This window comes from Saccostrea echinata, unplaced genomic scaffold, assembly GCF_033153115.1.
Source record: "Saccostrea echinata isolate AGI-Se365-2 ecotype Australia unplaced genomic scaffold, CSIRO_AGI_Sech_v1 ptg000014l, whole genome shotgun sequence".
NCBI classification, from domain to species: domain Eukaryota; kingdom Metazoa; phylum Mollusca; class Bivalvia; order Ostreida; family Ostreidae; genus Saccostrea; species Saccostrea echinata.
The window spans coordinates 20,437,448-20,459,220 of NW_026889763.1; the positions used below are offsets into that span (position 1 = coordinate 20,437,448).

The window sequence follows — 21,773 nt, forward strand, 5'->3', positions numbered from 1 at the left end:
ATGTGTAAGATTCAAATCATATTTCAGCATCCAATAAACACTTGACTTCTCATTTTTGAGTCGCATTCGTTTACAAGGTCAGTTATTTTACTTAAGGATTTCATGCGAATCCCTGAATCAACGTCTCTAACATTCTCAATGTTTTCATGTCTTTTATTGTCTTCGTTCTTTCAATTTTTCCTTTTCTTTTATCATTTATAATTACGTTCCATTATATTCAAATTTTTTAACAATTTTGTACAACTTCAACTTTTTATTAAGTCCTTCGCATTCTAAATACCTATCTACTTGTATATTGCCCTAAAGTAATCACAGGAATTAGCAACATGCTTTGATAAAACAGGGTCAAAACTTCTGATGATTGCTCTTTATAATTAGTAAATTCCACATTCAAAATGAAATGACCTGTTTTTCAATGATGTCAAATATGACGTCATAATTCATTTAAATGATAATTATTTCCCAAATTTTTGTTAACAATAAAATCTTGAGCCTATTTACTATAATATTAAATAAAACTTTTATATATTTCTGTTTGCATATCAATAAAGTGAGGAATGCAAATGGTTGCATGTTTTCTGAAACACCCTGTATATTGACCATACTAATTTGATGTCTGAGTACTCACTCTACCCCTTCGTGGTCACAGGGGCAATACTTTAAACAAACTTGAGCAATGCCGAAATGCAATCAAAATTAGAAATGTAATTTTTCTAATAAACAAATCAATATAGACATCATTTTTTTATTAAAATTATGATGAATACATGAAACATTATGAATGCATGATAAATTACACGCATAGAAGTCTGAAAAATTATATGCTTATATGCTCAGTAAACTGAACTTAATTTACAAGATACAAAAACAGAACCCTTCATAAATCCAACAGGAAGATCTTTTCTTTTTCATCAAAGCAGAAATTTAATAATGTTCTGACTAAAGAACAAGTACATGGGGATAAATCTATATCATCTGACAATTTTTTTTCTTATATTGTACAGTGTATTTGAAAATAACAGGATACATTTTCTTTTCCTTGTGCGCTCGTGTATGTGTTTCGGTATTTGTTATTCCTTGTAGAATTAAACATGCTTTGACTTACAATGTTCAAATTTTTAAGTGTCAGATTAGGAAACAAAGAATCAAATGGTTCTGATAGACTTTGTTGTTGTCATGTATATTGATAAATGTTTGATGTCGATGATAAATAATGTTAATTTCTTTTAAATGCTAAGAGGATATCATTTGCGGAAATGAAAGATGATATAAAAAATCCTTTCTGAATTTTATTACATGTTCAAATATAAATGAGCCTTTTCTGTTGGATTACCAGCAGATATGAATTAATTTACCTTAAAAATAATTTACTTCCTAATCATGTTCATCTGATCTTTTATCACTGGAATGTATGGATTTTTACAGCATTACAATACTATAGAACGCTTTGCTACTTTTCCAAGAGCTTTAGTAGATGAATTCGTTGATATTCCGTAAATTCCTTGTCAATACTAAGTACACAGTTATTTGCTGAGAGCTCTCGCAAAGTTGGATGACTTTGTATTGAGGTTAATTTGTCCGAATAAAGCTTTCCTTTCTCTAAATTTCTAGATTCTGAGTGCAGTCTGTAAATCACAACTGGTGTACCTGTTGTTATCAAAAAGTAAGAGAACGCATTCAAACCGAGGTATTATGAATCTGCATTAAATGTGAATATTGCAAAAATATTGCATATTATTATGAACGATTTTCCATACAAAATTTCATTAAAAATAAATATCAAAAAGCATTATTGAGCAAACTATTAATGCATGGCAAACAATAATTTGGCCATGAAAAGTTCAGTAATGGATTGAGGTACCTCCAATACGTCTTACGGTTTCCACTGTTTCCCTCTTGATCTGTTGAGTCTGTTTCGGCCTCCAAAATGATATTCCGATCGTTAAAATCCACAAAGAGGAAAACAACCTAATTAGGGTTAAAGTTTTAGTTTAAGTTTTAACTTTAATGTTCAGTTTTAAGTTTTTAACGTTAATGATACTTTGTTTTATTTTTTTCAAAGATAATGATATCTCGATGCTTCTACCTTAAAGTGGATTTTTGATACGTCTTGAGAACTGTGAACGATGATATAATGATAATCACCAAGAAAGAGGTCTGCCAGTCTTCTGTGAGCTTCATAAGAAAAGGGATTAAAACTGATTACAGCTGGTTTCCTTTCTAACTGGATGGCCTTGCCTTGATCAGGCGTAACACCAACACCTGTATTTCTCTGAATTAGGATACAAGAATGAAAATTTAAAATAAAATTCATAAATTAATCTAAACCGCTTTGTAGCCCAAAGGACACAAATGGCGGACAACAATGTATAGGTTTGTTACATTTTATGAACATTACATGTCTTTATTTTGATAATATTAAAGAATACATTACATTGCTGCCTTCTTTTATCATAGTGGTGATCTTGATCAGCAAAATAAGAATTATGAACACGAAAATAATATCCACTAAAACAGAATTTAAAAAAAGAAAAGAAAAGCATTTGAATAGCATATACGCAGAGAAATACAACACTATTGTTGTAGTCTTGATCTAACATTGTACGAATTTATTCGATATATATATATATATATATATATATATATATATATATATATATATATATATATATATATATATATATATATATATATATATATATATATATACATGAATTGATTCTCTATTGCTTCAAAATTATTCAGCATTGCATTATCTGTTTTAATGGGATGCGTAGGAACTCGTTCTTTGAAATAAGATAATAATCATAGAATTCGCTACATCACTATCACATTTGACAACTAGATTTTTTCCCTTACCCCAGTATGATGTGATTTCTATTTTTTTCATATAGTTGATGTTCTCTTTGCTTGACTTTTCAAGTCTCTCATCTGTCTGTCCTTGTTCTTTTATCTCCATCTAGTTTCGGACATTTTTTTCTGTAGCTCTTTATACTTTCCTTCAATATCCATGTGTTCTTGGGAAAGAATGTTTAATTTGTTTTCTAAAGTGGAATAGCTTTCTGTATTTTTACCCATAAGCGTCTGCAGCCTAGAGTTACAATTCTGAAGATCAGCCTCCAGTGAAACAATTCTCTTATCGTTGTTTGCTATTTGTATCGCCATATCATTTTCCTTTTTATATAAGGTATCATTTAATTGCTTAACATTTTCCTTGATTTCTTTAATTGCATTATTATTCCTAATTATCTCCGCACCAGATTTGGTTGAGTATGACTGAAGGTTCTCTATTCTTTCAAACATTGATTGACGATCAGTTCCAATCGATGTTAAATTATCTTGTATATGACCTAAAGTTAATTTTAGCTTATCTATATCTGAAGATATTTCAATCAAATTCTTGGCATATTCAAGAGATATTATTTGCTCATTATTTTTTCTTACATCCTCGTTTGTCATATACGAATTATAGTACCACATGAATACTGACGCAAGAACCGCCGGTAAAATTATATATACCAGAAGACTCAGTGTACAATTTTTAATGAATCCCGGTGCATCTTTTCTATCCAACTGAAACATCTTTCAAATTTCTGAAACGAAGACACAATTGTAAATGTGTTAAAATATTTGTAATTAGCATTGCTGGAGTTTAATTACATTTTTCATTATTTAAAGAAATCCACATTTAATATATAACCTTTCACTACGAATGAAGTTTGTTACAAATCGTATCATTTCTCACTCTCCGTTCCACCGTGGAAAAACATTGGTATATTTTGCGTTAGATAAATTACACGGAGTAAAACGGTGTATTTGACGTACAAGAAAAGGCAAACTTGCATAAATTCTATAAGAAGATGGTAAGTATAATAGTTAGGATGGAGGCGATGGGTAGATGATCCTTACTCACCCTCTTCCTCTGTAGTTAACATGAGGTCGACATTGACTTCAACAAATTAAGAGAAGATGGACTGAAGTTTGTATATTTTATTTATTTTTTTTTCATACAAATCATGCTGCAAGTACACAATGGTATAATTCTATACTTTTATTCATAATCCACGATGAAACATTCGAACAAGGCTACATTTCTATATACATGTATAGTTATTGAAAAGCACGTCAGTATGAAAATTTTTAAAAATACTTACGAGATTTGGCTTTCAACAAAATTAATATAAAAATGTTATATACATATATATATATATATATATATATATATATATATATATATATATATATATATATATATATATATATATATATATATATATATATATATATATATGTATGTATGTATGTATATGTATATGTATATATATAGCTTGAATCCTGGTCTTCGTGTTTTTCGGGATATGCACGTGATCGCTCGTACAATAGCTATATTTCTAAACCCAGGATGACTAAGAGGAAACATTTCCTTTTCATAATAGCTTGGAGAAGTTGTTTTAAAGCCTCGACTCTGGTTCGTTGCAATCATTCTGCATACACATTTTGATAACATGAGAAGCAATATTAAACGATTAAACTGTGATTTTATTATGATAACAAATAAAAAATAACACAATGAAAATGTACATGTATCTGCAACAGTGAAAATAATATTCATTATGGAATGTTTAAAAAGCATAATAAAAATAAATGGCAAAAACAATCTTCGATCAAACACATGTAACTAGAATGTTATTTTTCCTACCTTAATTTCGATAAAAATCCAACTTATGGATACAGAACAATATTCATTAATTCATTAAGTTTTCAAATCTTATAATCAATTCTGATATTTTCCCTGCTATTAATTAATTAGAACACTAAAGAAGAAATTTAAAGAAAACGAACGGTGATCAAGTTCAGAATTTAAAAAAAAACAATTTAAAATAAGAGCAGAACAAACACGGATCTCTTGAAACACAGAGTAGCGGAATTAAACATCAAAGAGATGTTAGCACCTCCTCGGCGATCAGTAACTCCAGCCATGAGCCCTTCGCATTTCAGTATCCATTTACTCCTTCATGTATAATTTGATTTAAGAGGTCACTTGTTAATATAAACCTTTTTACATACATTGAACATAAAATTAGCCTAGAAGAAGAAACTAAGGTAAAATGTACATTATTTTGATTAAAATCAAACTGCTATTGGAAACGGAAGATGAAATATGTATTATAATAACGATTCTAATAAAATGAGTCAGTTGCAATGAAAAGGGGCAAATTAGAAAAATCAATGAAGCGGAGCGAAATGCAAACTTGATCTGTAACTCATCAAGATACACTCACATACCAAACATCAGCTCAATATCTGCAAGCGTTTAGAAAAAAAGTGCGGAAAACCAAGTAGGACAGACTGACAGACAGACAGAGGGACGGGCAGACAGAGGGAAGGACAGACAGACGGACGGACAGACAGAGGGACAGACAGACGGACGGACAGACTCAGAAGAAACCTATAGTTCCCTACCGGTGAAACCGGAGGGGACTAATAACAAAGTCAGAACGACCAAAACAAGTGAAATAACTACGATGATGGTAAACTGCTGTCTATTTGTGTTCTGTAATGCAGCCCACAGCGTGTGCAACCATTCCACTGTATTCTGCCATGTTATTCCAACCTCCTTATGAATGTCAACATTCTCCAGTACTGGATCTAGAACCTTATGGTGAGAAAATATTCCACAGTATTACCAATTATATTAATGTAATTATTTAGTGTATCCTAAAATAAGAATAGCTAAAACCGGAAACTTTGCTGTTGAAAAGCAATAGCTTCAACTAACCTTCCTCGGTTTCATTACATTGTCTTCCATTTTAAATATTTCAAATACCCTATAGCGGATTTCTTAAGCGGGTGTAAAATTTGGCGTTTTGCTTGCTCAAAGGTATGCCATAATTTTGGAGGACACACAGTTCCATGACGTTGTAAAATAGAAAAAGTTCATTTTAAAGATAAGTTTTCAGTACGATTAATATAAGTTTAAAATACCGATTTCACCAAGAGTTTAAGTAAAGACCAACACCAGATGAAAGATACATTGTTTAACAACGGATATCAAACTTATGTTTCTTGTATTCTGCACTTATATGCAAGGGTGCTAAAATAAGCCAAAGTCAGCACTCAGCTAATAATTCTCTCTCTATGGCATTTCATGCACAACTACACTTTGTAATAATTTAGTGTAAGGTTCATTAAAATTCGATTGAACCATCTGCGAAATGTCCTGTGGATAAAATAGCTAAAACAATAATAATGTCACCTGACTTTGTTCGGGGTGATATAATGATTTGTATTTAATCCAGGGATACGGGATGAAAATCTAGTCATTGCAATGCAGGTGCCAATAGTTTTTTTTCAGACGTCCCTGACTATCATTACCGAAGGGTGAACATCTAATGAAGTGCCTAATTTATTGTCACCAGACTATTATGAAGGGCTTAAGGATTTGTGTTTAAGAATTTCTTGGAAAGTCGGGTACTGTTTCTTCCATGTTACATTATCATCAATGATTCTCATAAACATTAATTCCTCTAAACAATTTAAAGAACTGCATGAAATATGGAGATAACGAACATTATTCAAATGAGGAGCAGAGCAAACACGGACCTTCAAAAACATTAGAGGTGGGGTCAGGTACCATGGAGGACTGACCATCCCCTGCCGACCGGTCACACCCGCCGTGTGCTCCTTGTCATGATCGGGAAAACGGAAAAATCCATAGACAATTCAGTGTGTAAATAATGGCCTAACAATTAATATGAAAAACGCCAGTCATCATTTGACTTAATAGGTTGTATTTGCTGACAAGGTCATTGTATCAGCCATAAAACTTGCGAAATGAGGACTTCAAACGAGACTGTTGATATCCATGTTTCATCAACTTGTTTGTCAATAGTTTGCCTCGTTTAAGAAAAGAACATGCTCTTGCGTATTGAATCAACTGGAAGACAAAATCCCCATATGCAGGTGATAAGGGTATATTGCTACATAAGTTAGGGAAGCTGACGATTGACTATATAATTTGTTAAATAGTTTATGGATTAGAAATTATAGGATGTAAAATAGAAATATCTATACTCAACCTGTTTCAAGAATTTCAGCATAGGAACGTCTAACTCTGGATTGTTCTTCGCTGTCCCTGATCGAATTTCTTCTATATTATCATCACAGTAATTCGTGCAAAGAAAATAATGTAAATGAGACAGCCCGAGCGTTGTTTTGAACTTAGTCTCAAACTGATCAAAATCTTCTTCATTTTCGGTCCTTCTATCTTTGTTTGTCAATACACCAAATAGTGGAATATCTGAAAAAGTATGAAAAAATTTATTTCTGTTCATGTTTTGAGTACGAAATATCGAAAGTCAGCTGAGTATCGAAAATACACAGTACAGAGATGATCATTGTTTTAGAGACAAAAGAAGACCATCTTAAATGCAATGTGTCTAACTAATAAACACCCACAACTGCTGTCTAAGGTCAGTAGGGCGCTAATTCATGTATAAAGTATCACCTCTTTTTCTCCACTGTACTGAAGATACAGCTTTCATGAGTTGTGTCGGTAAATTAGGATTTGTTGCTGAAGCAATGAAAATTATCCTGTCGATCTTCTTACTTTCTGGGGTAACTGGATACTTCGCATCAGTGTACATCCGTCCATACTTTCTGTAATGAAGACATAATTCATGAAAACTAATACATGATAAATATAATATATACCTTTAAAAGGTCAGGATATCCGCTCCTCATCCATGAAAGATAACTCTTTAAATTATTTTTTAATTTAAAATGTGTCAAATGAAATTTGAAATCGAAATCTTTTTATGCAAGAATATTCATTTCATGCATCTTAAAGGGTTTTTATCACGTCTCAAAATTTTTTGATAGGACAAAGTTTACATGCTATTAAAATCATATATTTAAAAATCTTTGCTAGAAAATTAATATTTTTGATGTTTCAGCGATTCAAAGTTTGAATTTCTCAATATGCATATTTTGATCGCCGATGTTACGCGCCATTGCTCTGACGTCATAGGTGTCAATCCTGGTCAAGCGAAGTACTTATTGTGTATACAAAACGGCTCATTTGTTTTGTCTATTAAACCTGTAAGAAAATAATTAAGTGATAATTTTATAATTGACAGCTAGTAAGGTATAATTTATGCTTTATGATGCACAAATGTGCACAAGAAAAGTTTAAGGAAGAATTTTTTTCCACATTTCCTGGACTTGGTCGAGAGATGAAAGGGGGGCCTTTTTCTGCAAATGCGATGGCGTTTATCTCCATTCAGAACAATCGTTTATGCCCGATCGATCACGATTTTTTTTTCTGTCTTATAAAATATTTTAAGGAAAGATACCTTAAAATATATTAAATGACAAACACACATTTTTTAAAAGTCGCACAGAATCTAGTAGGAATGTTGTGAACTTCGTAATGGCGTATGGCGCCATTGAAGAAGTGTCATTTCTAGTACATGATATTCACTGCTATAACGGATAGAAGACATACAGGATTTGTTTATATATAATAAATTAAAATAACAATGAAGGAGAATTTAAAATTCCCATATTTATAAATGTTTACGAAGTTAAACTTTAGTAATTCGTTCTATTTAGTTGAAGTCCCGAGTTGTCAACGGCTTCGTCTTCGGTCACCTCTCTCCAATTGTCGGCATATTTTCTGGTTATTTCTTTCTGCTAGACGTTCATACATAAAAGATTGACCGTCCATATCCAAAGAAATATAGCCGATGTCAAAATTTCAACCGGCCATATTGTGTATTCTATTTATTTAGCGTAAAAATCTATTCAATATATTTTTTCTTACGATAAGCCTTACGAGTTCTGTTGACCATTGACACCTATGACGTTTCAGTACCACGTGACCCCTATCTAATTAGTGGTGATTTTTAATTCAAGGACCCTATATTACGGGCGTTTTATCGTCTTATTACGGCCGTTTTCAACATTATTTCATAATTAAACGATAATTATATGTTTCAAGAATATAATAGTGTTTCATTTTTAAGAAATTTAGATACGTGATAAAAACCCTTTAATATGATTCAACGTTCTTTGAAGTCTCAGAAACGGTTTTGCAAAACGTAGACGTTGTACACCATAAAAACACATCTTAAGACAAATTGAATTTTCTTTAATCTAGCCTTAGTTACCAATACTGTGAACATGATATGGAATTAAATGTGATATGTAATGTCTTGCAATGATTGCACAAGCTTTTTACGTTATGTATTATATTAATTAAACCAAATAAAAGATCTAAAATACCGTGTAAGTATAAAAAAAATTATTTTTTCTGAATCCCAAAGTATCTATAGTTTGCATCCTATGATATACTTGTTGATCAGTTTGCAATTAGTATATGTGTATAGTGTTTTTGCTTTTATTCACGAATCTTGAAAATATGTTAGAAATTTGATAATGTTCGCTATGTAATATCATTAACTTTAATGATGAACTTTGAAGAATTTCCATTGGTAAATACATATTACTTTGTGAATTCAAATACATATTTGTGAGCATTTTCAATTATTTAACTGCTGAGTTTCATATTAATCTGAGGATCGGACTACCTTAGTGCAAGAATTTAAAACGGCAAAGCAAGTGCTTTGATGCATAACAAAAAATCACCTGATATCTTCTGCAACCTTAAAGAGTGGTATGTTATATGGAATTCTCCCATAGAATATGAGATTTAGAAGCTCATGTGTCATTTCATCATCAGTATCTTCAAATCCTGCTATATCCAAGAAGTTTGGAAAATTATATTCCAGGGTGTTATCGTCGACAATGCTTGCATACTTTGTCACAGGTAGCCTACACCGCAGAACAAGCAAGACACAATTATACAAAACTTGAATTTCATCACGTGAATATATATTATCAAAGTTTGTCCATTGATAATAAATTAAAAAATATATATTTTTAAAAAAGATTAGCCCCTCAGACATGAGCTCTTGGGATATATTTTTCACTGGTAAAGGGCAAATAGCTTACTCCCATCATGAGTAATATTTGCTTGCTTAATGTCCAGAAATATTTTCAAGGATAGACTCATAATAAATTTTCAAAACATGACCACTGATTCCAATCCTAGGGGATGAACTCTGGGCTCAGGGTCAAAAATTTAAATTCTTGGTAGAATTCTACCTGATTATTATTAAAATCAAACAAACTACATATGAATAAAGATGATAATTTTAAATATGACTATGAGTAAAGAAGGTTTTTACACATTTGACATTTCAAAGACATGATTTGGCTGTAGTTTTGTTCACCATCAAAAGATGTTTGAGATGCGTTTTCTGTTGAAAGAAAAATTCTCACTAATTTGACATAATTGTAGTTTCAAGTATAGGAATTCATGAGAGAACTGCTATATATGTAATTGACCGTGATGACTTATTTTAGGAAACTTTTAACTTCTTATTGTTAAAACTTAAACAAGAATTAGAAGTTTGTTTGACTAGCTAATTTTACAAGTTTACTATAGTGATTACTCAAGTTAATTCGTATTATCCGAGCTGCTTATTTACTTTTTAATAGACGTATGATTTATAATTTGAAACGCCATTTATCTACATATTGATAAGGACTCCTACACAGCAATATTCTGGGCTTCAAAATTAGCGATGGTACATATACCATAATTATTCCTCTGTCATTAAAAGTCACATAGATTTAAACTGAGTAGATATTTTAGAGAGATATGCTTCATATCTGTTACAAAATGTGAATTGAAATTTGTACTCCCGGATATGAATGAAGAAAAATATTTACTCTTTACTTCAACAAAACTCTTTGATCTTGGGTTTTAGAGAAAACAAAATTCTGCGTAGCATACATGTATGTAGAAGAGGACAGAATCAAACCCAAAATCATTTTTCACATATATATATCTAAATTACATTTGGTGAATTCTAAAGATTTTCAAAATACCCGTTCAATAAAGCTAGTATTAGGGAATTCACTCCCTTCTTGGTCATGAACATGACTTTGTAAATGCTAGAATGTAACAGCTGGAGATGAAATATGAAGATAACGACCAGTAATCAATCCAATAGTCTATTATAAAAAAATACAAATTTAGAGCAGAACAAACTCGAACCTCTATAACGCATCACCGATGGGATCAGGTGCCATGGAGGAGCTCTAACTATAAGCACATTTGCAGACTAAATATCGCCGATAACTATTATCTAATGCATTTCATTTTACAAATGTACTGAGTAATTGATTGAATTACGATTACATATTCTGATTAAAAAAAAGATCAAAATATCCTAACAAGACTGAAATCCACGCAAATGCACAATCAAAACCTGATGTATTTTACACACTGCAAAAGGCAACTAAAGTACACCTAAAAATTTACTTTGTACTGTATACCACTTAGGTTAAATTGTCAGAAAGCTCTTCGAAGTTAATAACGTGTAAGATGTAAAGCAGAATCAAAATCCAGAATGCAGAAGACAAAACATTCAAAATTGCTGGTTGTGCTTTGTATCTTGATATGCTAGAATACTTGCTCTAGCTGATCATAATTTAATTAAAAATTTAAAAGAAGAATTGTAAAAGTAATTGCCATTGTAGACGATAAGTGATTGGTTTTCCAGTTCCACCAGAATCTCCTGTCCTGGCCCACTCTCTGTATTCTCCAGTTATGCTGGTGATCATTGTGTTGAGGAAGGAAGATTTTCCTACTCCGGGTGCCCCAATTACAGCTACTGTCAATGGTGTCTCTTTCCTTCTTCCGATGCGATTTTTTAACGCTTCAAGGGCCGCTTGCTTTTGTTCCTCTGCATTCGACATAAGTTCTCTTGTGTACTATTGTAAAGACCAACTTAAAATTAATTTGGATAGTTCGTTCCATGACGATAAGCAAAATATAAAAAAAGATAGTTGTATTTCATTTGTCCTGAAAAAAACTTATTTAATTAAACAAAACTTTTAACAAAAATGAAATACTTACATCATCACCTGTCGTCTCTATAAATGATGTACTTGAAAAATTGGTTTCCTGAAAATGTTAAGAGTGATGTATATCTTGATTCTTTTTTAAAACTATTCAAGGGGTGTTCTCAAATAGATAAAAAAATATTCAAAGTTAACTTACAACGATATCGGTGTTTACTTCTGCGGCCATTCTACATGAACAAGTTTTCTTCTGAGAAAACCGGAAAAGAAGTAGTTAGTATATTTTTTACTGATATGCGTGTGAAAAGTTTAATAACAAGTCAAACAGAAAACATTTCGTTCACGGTATTATATATTCTGGAATCGATTTGTTTGTGCATCTATATTTAAGTGTAGACTGAAAATGTTGTTTCATAGTGCACTAAAACATATTTATCCTTTCTGAAGTTCAATGATCAAGCTCGTATAGAAATAAAGTGGCACATATTACTTTCTTTGTTTTATGGCATCAACAAGAAGCACGATCAAATATGGATTCTCAAAAACTCCAAAGAACTGTTACAACATTTAGTATCAACTAATATTTTTTTTCTAAATCAGTTACATCAAAACATAAGACTTTTCTACACTTGATACAAAATTTATCAATAACTTTTGATATCATAAACAATTGCTCATTCAAAAAATTTTCTTATCTTGTGATTGGTCATCTACAAAACTAAATTCTCAAAATTCATTCTTCACACAATATCTCTGAAGTTGATATTAAAAAGAAGCTGGAGTTCCTCATTGACATCATATTTGTAGTTTTGGCAGACCAGTTCTTCCAACAAACTGTTACTAGAGAATGACATTACTGGCAAACTAACGAATAAACTTTATGACAAACGCGTTGACATAAACTTTTCTGTTATCAATTTCCCTGATTAATGTAGCAAATTACCATAATAATTTGCATATATGGCATTTAATTTTTCAGGTTGAATCTATACATAAGAGCATGTTAGCGAATGATCAATTTCCAAACCAAGGCAGGCGACTGATAAAGAATTTGATGCAACAAGGGTATGAATAATTTCGTTTAAAGCGAACATTTCACAAATTCTATGTCGATAAAATAACTTCGTTTGTGATTAGGAAATATGTTGACTGTCGTTTTTAGGCCATTATTTTCACGCTGATTTGACTCTGGATTACTCTGCCTGACAAATGGCTCATGTGTGTTGTCGGTCCACTAGGGATGCTTTCTTATCCATGGCTACTTATATCATATATCCATGTTCTGGCGTCTTTGTTTGCTCTTCTCTCAATTTGTAATGTTCAATTGGTTTATAGAGCATAATTACTGATCGCTGTCTTCACATTTAATCTTTATCTGTGCAATATTTTTTTCATCTGCAGCAAAAACATCCCTCATTTTCATTTTGAAAAAAAACAACTAATTCCTACCTGAATATTATGCAGTTTTGTACAAAAAGGGTTTATGATGAATATATATATGTAACTCTCGATATCTCGAAGTCCGGGGGACCGAGGAAAAACTTCGAGAGATCAAGAGTTCGAGTTTTCAAGAGTCCGGAATTTTCCAGGTTTGTTGACAGGTTTTAAAATTAGTCTTACCGGATGTAATGATTTTCATGCAGTGCTAACCTTTACACGTGCTTTTTATAAAACAACGATATATTTTCGTAATTCAGATGTATATTTCATTAAACTGAGTAAAGCAAAAAATGTACGTCGTCATTTCATGTATATTTATTTATTCTTTGTAATACGGACATCATACTACGCATTCGTTACATGAAAACGACATTTTACAGCGTCGTACATAGCTTTGACTATTCTAAAAATGATCGAATGCAGTTCTGTAAGTATTTGTCCAATAATAGTCGTCATATTGACATTGAGACTGTTTCTGCTTTTTTCATATTTCGTTTAATTTTGACACTGACTCGAAATAAAAATTAAATTAGTGTTTCGTCTTTTAATCAATTACTACTTTTCAATGACACTGCGTCTCTAAATTATCGTAAGACAGTTGATGATTATTATTTTAATAGCATATAGGCAAAATATGATTAATTATAAATCAATTATCACCTTGCAGCATAAGTGTCACCTGAATATACATCCCGTTCCTCGAGACCCGCGTCTCCTGCCTGGGGCCATTTAAATGTATAATCTTGTATACACATAGCCACTTCGAGGTATCGAGGGGAAATTCTAATAGAATATATATAGCGGGACTGCATTTTGACTTCGAGGGATCAAGGGTTTCGAGAGATCAAGAGTTCGAGAAATCAAGAGTAAATTTGCTTAGTTATATAGTGGAAAAATTCGGGACCGGAGACTCACTTCGAGCGATCAAGAACTTCGAGAGATCGAAGTTCGAGCCATCAAGAGTTACCTATATATATATATATATATATATATATATATATATATATATATATATGCAAGGTTTTGTCACCTACTCATTAGGTTAGCGTAAAATGTGTAAATTGAAAATGGAAGCTAAATAAACAAAAAAGCCTGGTAAAAAGAGCAATCAATATGAAACAATGGCAAAACAATTGTATCACATTTCATCCAACAACATATTTGCAAACAATGTCACTGCAACGACCACTTCATTCGCCAAATGTTGACTTGTATTTCCTTCATTATCAATGTCATAAAAATCGATTGACAGCTGGAGATGTTATTGCGTATTCAATTTATTCGGAGCCATGAACACTTAATGTAGGCCATAGTGGTATATTGCTACATAAATAAGAGAAGCTGAGGGATAACCGAAAAATTATTTACCACGCGTACAAACCAGATGAAATATTAAAGTTCATAACATTATATAAAATTATATTAAATGGAATTCAGCCAGCTTTATTTTCTTCTCAAATACTTTTCAGTAAAACATTAAAGGTATACCTCGATTTGAAAATCAACTTGAAAAATATTTGATGACGGTTTATATTTTACACATAAATTTGCAGGTATTCTTCTTTAGATTTAGAACAATGATGAAACGTATTTCCTACTGGTGAACAAATATGAAGTTCATAAACAATATGCAAGAAGTAAATAATGCTTAATGTGGATTTAGGAATTGAGTGTCAATGGTTTATTGCGTTTGTTAAATGATAACAGACTTACGAAGGAGAAATGGAGATATAGTTTACATGTAGAGAGGACTTATATAGGCAGTGCTTGCTGTACAATCCTATTAAATATGATTATGCATAATAAAATATTGTTTAAATTAAGAATGTATCTATGATGTGTCAGATGTTTCCAGGACATTCATGATACATGTTCACTTACACCAATACATAACAAACATAAACAATTTCTTTATTAAGGTCTTCCGTTTTCAACGGAAGACCTTCTACTGATTCTGATGATTAAGATTATTAAGGTCTACTGATTCTGATGATTAAGATTATTAAGGTCTTTCGTCACAACGGAAGACCTTCTACTGATTCTGATGGTTAAGATTATTATTCTTTTTTTTTCTTTGAGGCCTCATATCTCGCTCATTTCTCAACAGATTTTGCTCAAATTTGCAGGGTATATAGACGTTACAAAACTCAATCAGAATGCTGTCAAACGTCAAAAATCCACTTCCGCTTTTGGGTTATCTCCCTTTAAATGAAAATTTAGAAGGCTTCATTTCCAGATAAAGGCTCAGAGACTACAAAAGCTGGAGTAGAAATTCTACCGAATTTGAATAATAGAAGCTTTGAAGTTGTGCACATCTATTTTTGTTTTTTGATTTCTGTGTTCAAAATGGCGCTAGATAGGGGTCAAAAATTAGAACGCCTAAAAGCGCGAAAATTTACACATATTTTACTATGTATCTTTTAAACTAAAAATATTTTGTTAAGACATGTTGAATAAAAGTTGTGCACAATTTTAAGGTCTTTCATTTGGCACCTCCAAAAAAGGGCTGGTCTCTTAAATTAGGGATCTAGGGTCCTTGAAATTTTTCGTTTTGTAACTCAAAAACGGTAAATATTTCAATATAGCTTTCGCTAAAAAAAGTTGCTCTTTAACATATTATTGATCTCATGAACTTGTTATTTTGTACGAGTCTTTTTTAATAAATGAGCTAGAAGCTTGACCCATATACAGGTAACTAGTTTCATTAGACAAGAGAAGGTGAAATCTTTATGCGCATAACTGAAATAAACTTGCTATAAATGATAAACCTATCCAAAATAAATACTATTATTACTTTAAAATAAGTTTTTACGTGTTCTGTGGTTTCATTCCAAATTATTGAGTCACACATTTTCAATACGTCTCGGGGTTTGTTTTTGTTTATAATTACGTAACCGGCCATCCCCCGATCACGCGTGACCTAGATCCAGTGATCAGTGACCATACACTAAACATGCATTGCCGTTCTAAATCTATTCTGAAAACTCAACTATGTATGGATAACTGTTGTTTTTTTTTAATCATATCGGATCTTTCAAATTATTTCATCTTATCTTGGTCATGTTAGTGATATACTTATTAAATTATTGTGGCCGAAATTACAAGAGATCCATTGCGTGTGAACCAGCGACCTGCGTTCGTAAACAAAACATCTTTTCGTCGTTTAATGTTGAAACATACACTATATTAAATTTTTTTTAAAAAGTTGGCAAAAAATAAATCAGTCTTCAACTGCATTTAACTGCGTTTCACATATACCCGGGTTTTGTGTTTGTTTACAATTATGTAACCTAATTATGTAGCCGAGGAAGCAGCTATTAGTGCTCATACACAAAACATTGTCGTCTATATTCATTATACTGACGCAATGATTTACGGAAAATTATTTTTTAAATCATACCGGATCATTTAATTAAATCATTTATTCTTATCTTAATTTGATTTAATTCAAATCCAAAACATTTTATTAAGGACGTATAAAGGTCCCCGATTTCATGAATCCTAATCTTTAAACTGCATACATGTATTTAATAAACGATTTATTTCTCAATTATGTGTTATTATGTGTTTCATTTCGAAGATTCATTGCGTGTTGTTAATTCTGCAAATAATTCCAACTTGACACACAAGGTTTATAGACAAAGAATTCAAAAGAGATATATTTTGAAAACAATAAGACGCATTGCTAAACACTTTTACATTATTTTCTTTTTAAAATGGCTATCTTTATGATTACACCAACTCTGAACATGTTATGTGAAAAACTCTGTCGACTATAGTTTTGCAACTCCAGCATATGACAAGTACATGTGCTTTTATTAAACATCCAATTTTCCATTAATGCCCACAAAATCTACCTAGCTTAAGATCGATAATATACCGCCCGACAATCATACAAAAATAAAACAATAGCTGCTGATTTGACTGACAGGCCGGCAACCTGTGCTACCTGATACTGTAGTCTGAGTTTGCTGCTTTGAAAGCAATTACACGTACCTGGTCACGCGTCAAACGCTTTCATGTACCGCTTGAAAAGTCGCTTTGTATACACTCTGGTAAAAACTTATACATTTGTTGGTAATTATATTTCACAAAATAATTGAGAGAAGAGAATTAAACCTTGAGTTCATTATTTTTATTTTCACTGCTATTTTGTACACTGTACTTGTACGCGATATGTCGTCCAAGATAACTGTACAGCTTTCCGAAGAAAAAAAACTGGCGGCTATTCGAGCCCCTTTCCGCCTTCAATGTCCTCTTCAAAACATACCTGTTTACAGAGAAAAGATCATAATATTCAATAAAATATTTCATATTATATGTAATTTGATTTTGTATGTATAAGTATCTGAAAGGCTGTATTGTGCTGAATTTTTTAAAATACACGTTTTATGTAATACATATTTTTTAGCATACGATAAAATATCTCCAACACTATAAGCTTAATTATTTCTAATGTCCAGAACTGTGTAACGTAAATGCCATGCATTTAAGAAGTATGTTAACTTTTTATAATTTAATTCCACTTGCACGCGCGGTTCAAAAGAAAAAATGTACAAGGAGTACATATACATGGACTTGAATATAACAAACTTATTAGCACACATCTAATGATGAAAATGAAAATAATTGATAATACACTTTTACAACTTCATTTCAATGATAAGTTATTCTAAAACTTTACTTCAAATGTCAGAAAGGCCAGCACAGCCAAACTACTCTTAATTGTATCTGTTTTAATTACAATGTCAATCACAATAACTTTTTTTTATTATCCAGTGTTTTTGCTTGTTCCAGATTTATTTATTTGTTATTATTAATATTATTTTCTTTGCTTTTTTTTTCCTTGCATATTTGTCTTTGTGCACTTCATTTGTTTACTTATTCTATTTTGTTTGTTTGTTTGCACTCTTTTATTTTTTCATTATATTGTATAGTGAGTATACATGCTAAGTAATAACTCTTGTGAATCTATTAATCTATCTCTCCTTTTTTTCCCATTTCTAGTTAACAAAAGAAATTAATGTAACTTATTATGAATTATTTCATCATGATTGTAAATCATTGTCAATTCTTAACATTTGTAACCTTGACCTTCTTGGAGAGGACTTATATAGGCCATACCTGATGTCCAATCCAATTATGTAAACTGACTTTACATAATAAAATACTGATTAAATTAAATTAATCACAATAACTCTTTTCTTTAGATCCCTTCATTTCTTATTTGTACATAGTTACATGAAATCCATGCACGGCGTTACACCTGTCAATCAAAATTGTAAACTTCTGGTGCCACGGAAGCATTTCCCCTGTGGTGTAAAATATTCTTTAGGTCAATTCTAATTTTACGCTTTTATAGATACAGTGTTATATTTCGAAACAACGTTTTAATTAATGCTGAAGATGCATGCTGTGAATTTATCAAACCTGCAGTCCTAATTGACGATCCGTTCTTACATGTATATTATAATTAATCAGAGAGTCCAGTATTTGTGACAAATTTTGATTGAGATTTCACTTTCCCTTTAGGATAAAATGATTGATTAAATAGATTATGCATATGAGATGGATACCTGTACTACATACAAATGAATACTTTTCACTTTGTAACAAGAATCTGTTATTGACGATTAAAAGTGAAGAGTTTAGGTAAAAGACTTTGACAAATGACAAGTTATTCCTTCTTAGTCACTATATAGCTTAAAGCTATATGGTCGTGCCCCCCCCCCCCCCCGCAATTATGTTTTTATTTTTTATTTATTTATTTATTTATTTATTTGGCTTAGATATCAAACAAATTTGTTTGTGCCCCGTCCCAGAAAAAAATGAAATTGCTTTCTACAGGCTTAAGTCAGAACAATATTTTCATAATGATAGTACCTTTATCAAAATGTTTCTACCCCTACGATTCGTAGTCGTGGTTTCGAATACCACCACGTCGCCCGTGTGGCATGAACTATATGCAATGCCGTAGCAAATAAATAGCTGATAACTTTTAGATTTAGTTTCATCTTTAATGAAGCTAAAAGCAGGCGACACATGCGTTCCTGGGAACACTCTAGTTCTGTAAGAAATCGGCAAAGATAATTAAGCAGAGATTTGTGATGAATAAAATGGGTTTTTAACCTTTTTATAACGCTGACTATATATACATGTATGGTCTGCGTTATAAAACATGATGTGATAGGGTAACGTAATGCACCTTGTACACGTACTCAAAGACGCCGACGTTTTTCAATATCGAAATTGGACATAAAACATATTTACAATAAAATTTGAAGCCAGCAATTTAAAAGTAATAAATTACAACTTTATGGAAACGAAATGAAAAAAAAAAAAAAAACATGTGTAAACTTGTCAAGTTGGAAACACTCAGGATGGGTATTGTTGGTATCATACAGACTGTGTCATGGCCTTGACTCAAGTTCAAGGTCACTATGAACAAGATGCTTTTACTGGATGCGTGGTCTGAAAGAACATGTGTTAACTTGTCAAGTCGGTAACACAGATAGGTTTGCGTCATAACCAGAGTGTGTCATGGCTTGACGCAAGGTCATCTGGACAAGTTCAAGGTCACGAAATAGAAAGTGTACATTATTTTATTGTCTTTCTACTGGCGAAGCATTGCAAGTTGATAGTCCCTTAAAAGATTATTTATCATCTTAGAATATGGCATGACCTTAACTCAAGGTCACTGCTCCAACGGAAGACCTATTCGTTGCTCTGCAACGAGCTCGGCTCTAGTTCTTATTATTCTTTTTTTTTTCCTAGACGCCAACTTTGAAGCTTCATATCTCCCTCATTTCTGAACGGATTTTGTTCAAATTTTCAGAGCTTTTAGACTTTACAAAACACCCTCAGAATACTGTAATACAATTCGGAAATGACCTTCTGTTCACGAGTTATTCCCCTTTGATTGAAATTTTTATGCCTCTGGTTTCCAGACAAAGGCTCTGAGACTGTAATAATTGGAGCACAAAACCCTTTGAAATTGAAAGGAAGAAGCATTGAAATTGTGCACATCGGTTTTTGTTTCTTGATTTTTGCATTAAAAATGGCGCTAGAGAGGGGTCAAAAGTTAGAACGCGGAAAAGAGCAAAAATTTTGCCATATTTTCCTTTATATCTTTAAAACTAAAAATATTTTGTTAAAACATGTAGAATAAAAGTTGTGCATAATAGCAAGAGCTTTCATTTGATATCATTTAAAAGGGGCTGGCCCCTAAAATTAGGGATCTAGAGCCCTTGAAATTTTTCGCTTGATAACTCAAAAACGGTAAATATTTTAAAGTTGTTCTTTAACACCTTATTGATCTCATACAAATGTTGTTTTGTTCGAGTATTGCGTAATATGTCGTAATATGTAGGTAAAAAGCAGGTCCCGTAAACAGGTAAGCGTTTTCATTCGGCAAGTAAATCAGAACTCTTCATGTGTATAACTTAAACAAACTATCAATAAATTATATACCCTACTGTATTTAATGCTAATTTTCTTCTAAATAAGGTTTTAAACGTGTTCTGTGGTTCACTCATAAATTATACTTTACAACTTTCTTTTCTTTTTTAATTTAGATTTAAAGGGAACACGTCTTCAAATAAAGGAAGGAATTAAATGTATCTATATAACTATATAAGTAATATTAAACTTTAAGCATCGAATAATGAATGATCATTGACTGTACGCATTTTACCAGTTTACGTTCTCCATGTTCACCTCGATGTATATAAAAATGTAACACAACCCGCGATCCCACGTTGCCGAGGTCACCAGTGTACCAGCCACCTGCGGTCATAAGCCATGTAAACAAAACAAACATCTGAGAAGACAGATCCATTGTGTAGAAACAACGATTAATGAAACATTATGTTTTTTTTTATTTATGTCGAATCTTTAAGATAACTTAATCTCATCTTTGATTTAATCTTAATTCCAAACACCAGTGCATAAAATCATTACGAATTTTAATCGCTTTCATCGACCTGGTCACTGTCGACACAACAATACGATTTAAAAAAAATATTTCTCTATCCCGTGTTATTGTATTCTATTTCAATTGTAATTGAAAAGGTGCTACGGCAAAGAATTGCAATTAGTGATGGAAATATTAAGTATAAATACTTGTGTAAAGTATAATTTTTACTATCAGTCTCTTGTTTCTTCATTTAATTTTTCATTTAATATTAAATAAACTATATAGTATTACGTAAAATAATACTTTTAAACATACAATAATTCACGCCTTCTTACAGCAGACATTTTACATTCCGCTCTGTCTCTGTGTTTAACTTTAAAATTTGTAACCCACTCGTCGTTCACACGTGGCCACAGAGATTAGCGAGCCGCGGTCATATCGGAGTTAAAATGCAATGTGTACTCATAGCGCGATTAATGGAAAA

The 21,773-nt window shown here is 31.8% G+C and overlaps 1 protein-coding gene across 1 annotated transcript; it reads right to left on the reverse strand.

Annotated features, from left to right (window-relative positions):
• Positions 1-4,605: 4,605 nt before the first annotated feature.
• Positions 4,606-12,194, reverse strand: LOC133186586 (uncharacterized). The gene is made up of 7 exons (XM_061321814.1): positions 12,134-12,194; positions 11,990-12,037; positions 11,603-11,844; positions 9,649-9,834; positions 7,508-7,659; positions 7,080-7,300; positions 4,606-5,656 (listed from the first exon to the last, which is right to left on the reverse strand). Exons 1-7 carry the CDS (start codon positions 12,161-12,163, stop codon positions 5,450-5,452), a joined length of 1,086 nt encoding a protein of 361 aa, XP_061177798.1. The 5' UTR covers positions 12,164-12,194; the 3' UTR covers positions 4,606-5,449.
• Positions 12,195-21,773: the final 9,579 nt, after the last annotated feature.

Bases quoted from the DNA above. Each gene is read 5' to 3' on its own strand.
- LOC133186586 (XM_061321814.1), bottom strand. From the start codon at position 12,163: ATGGCCGCAGAAGTAAACACCGATATCGTT. The intron at 12,038-12,133 runs GTAAGTTAACTT...TAACATTTTCAG, and splicing joins AAGTAAACACCGATATCGTT to GAAACCAATTTTTCAAGTAC. The intron at 7,301-7,507 runs GTGATACTTTAT...ATACTTTTTCAG, and splicing joins AGTACAGTGGAGAAAAAGAG to ATATTCCACTATTTGGTGTA.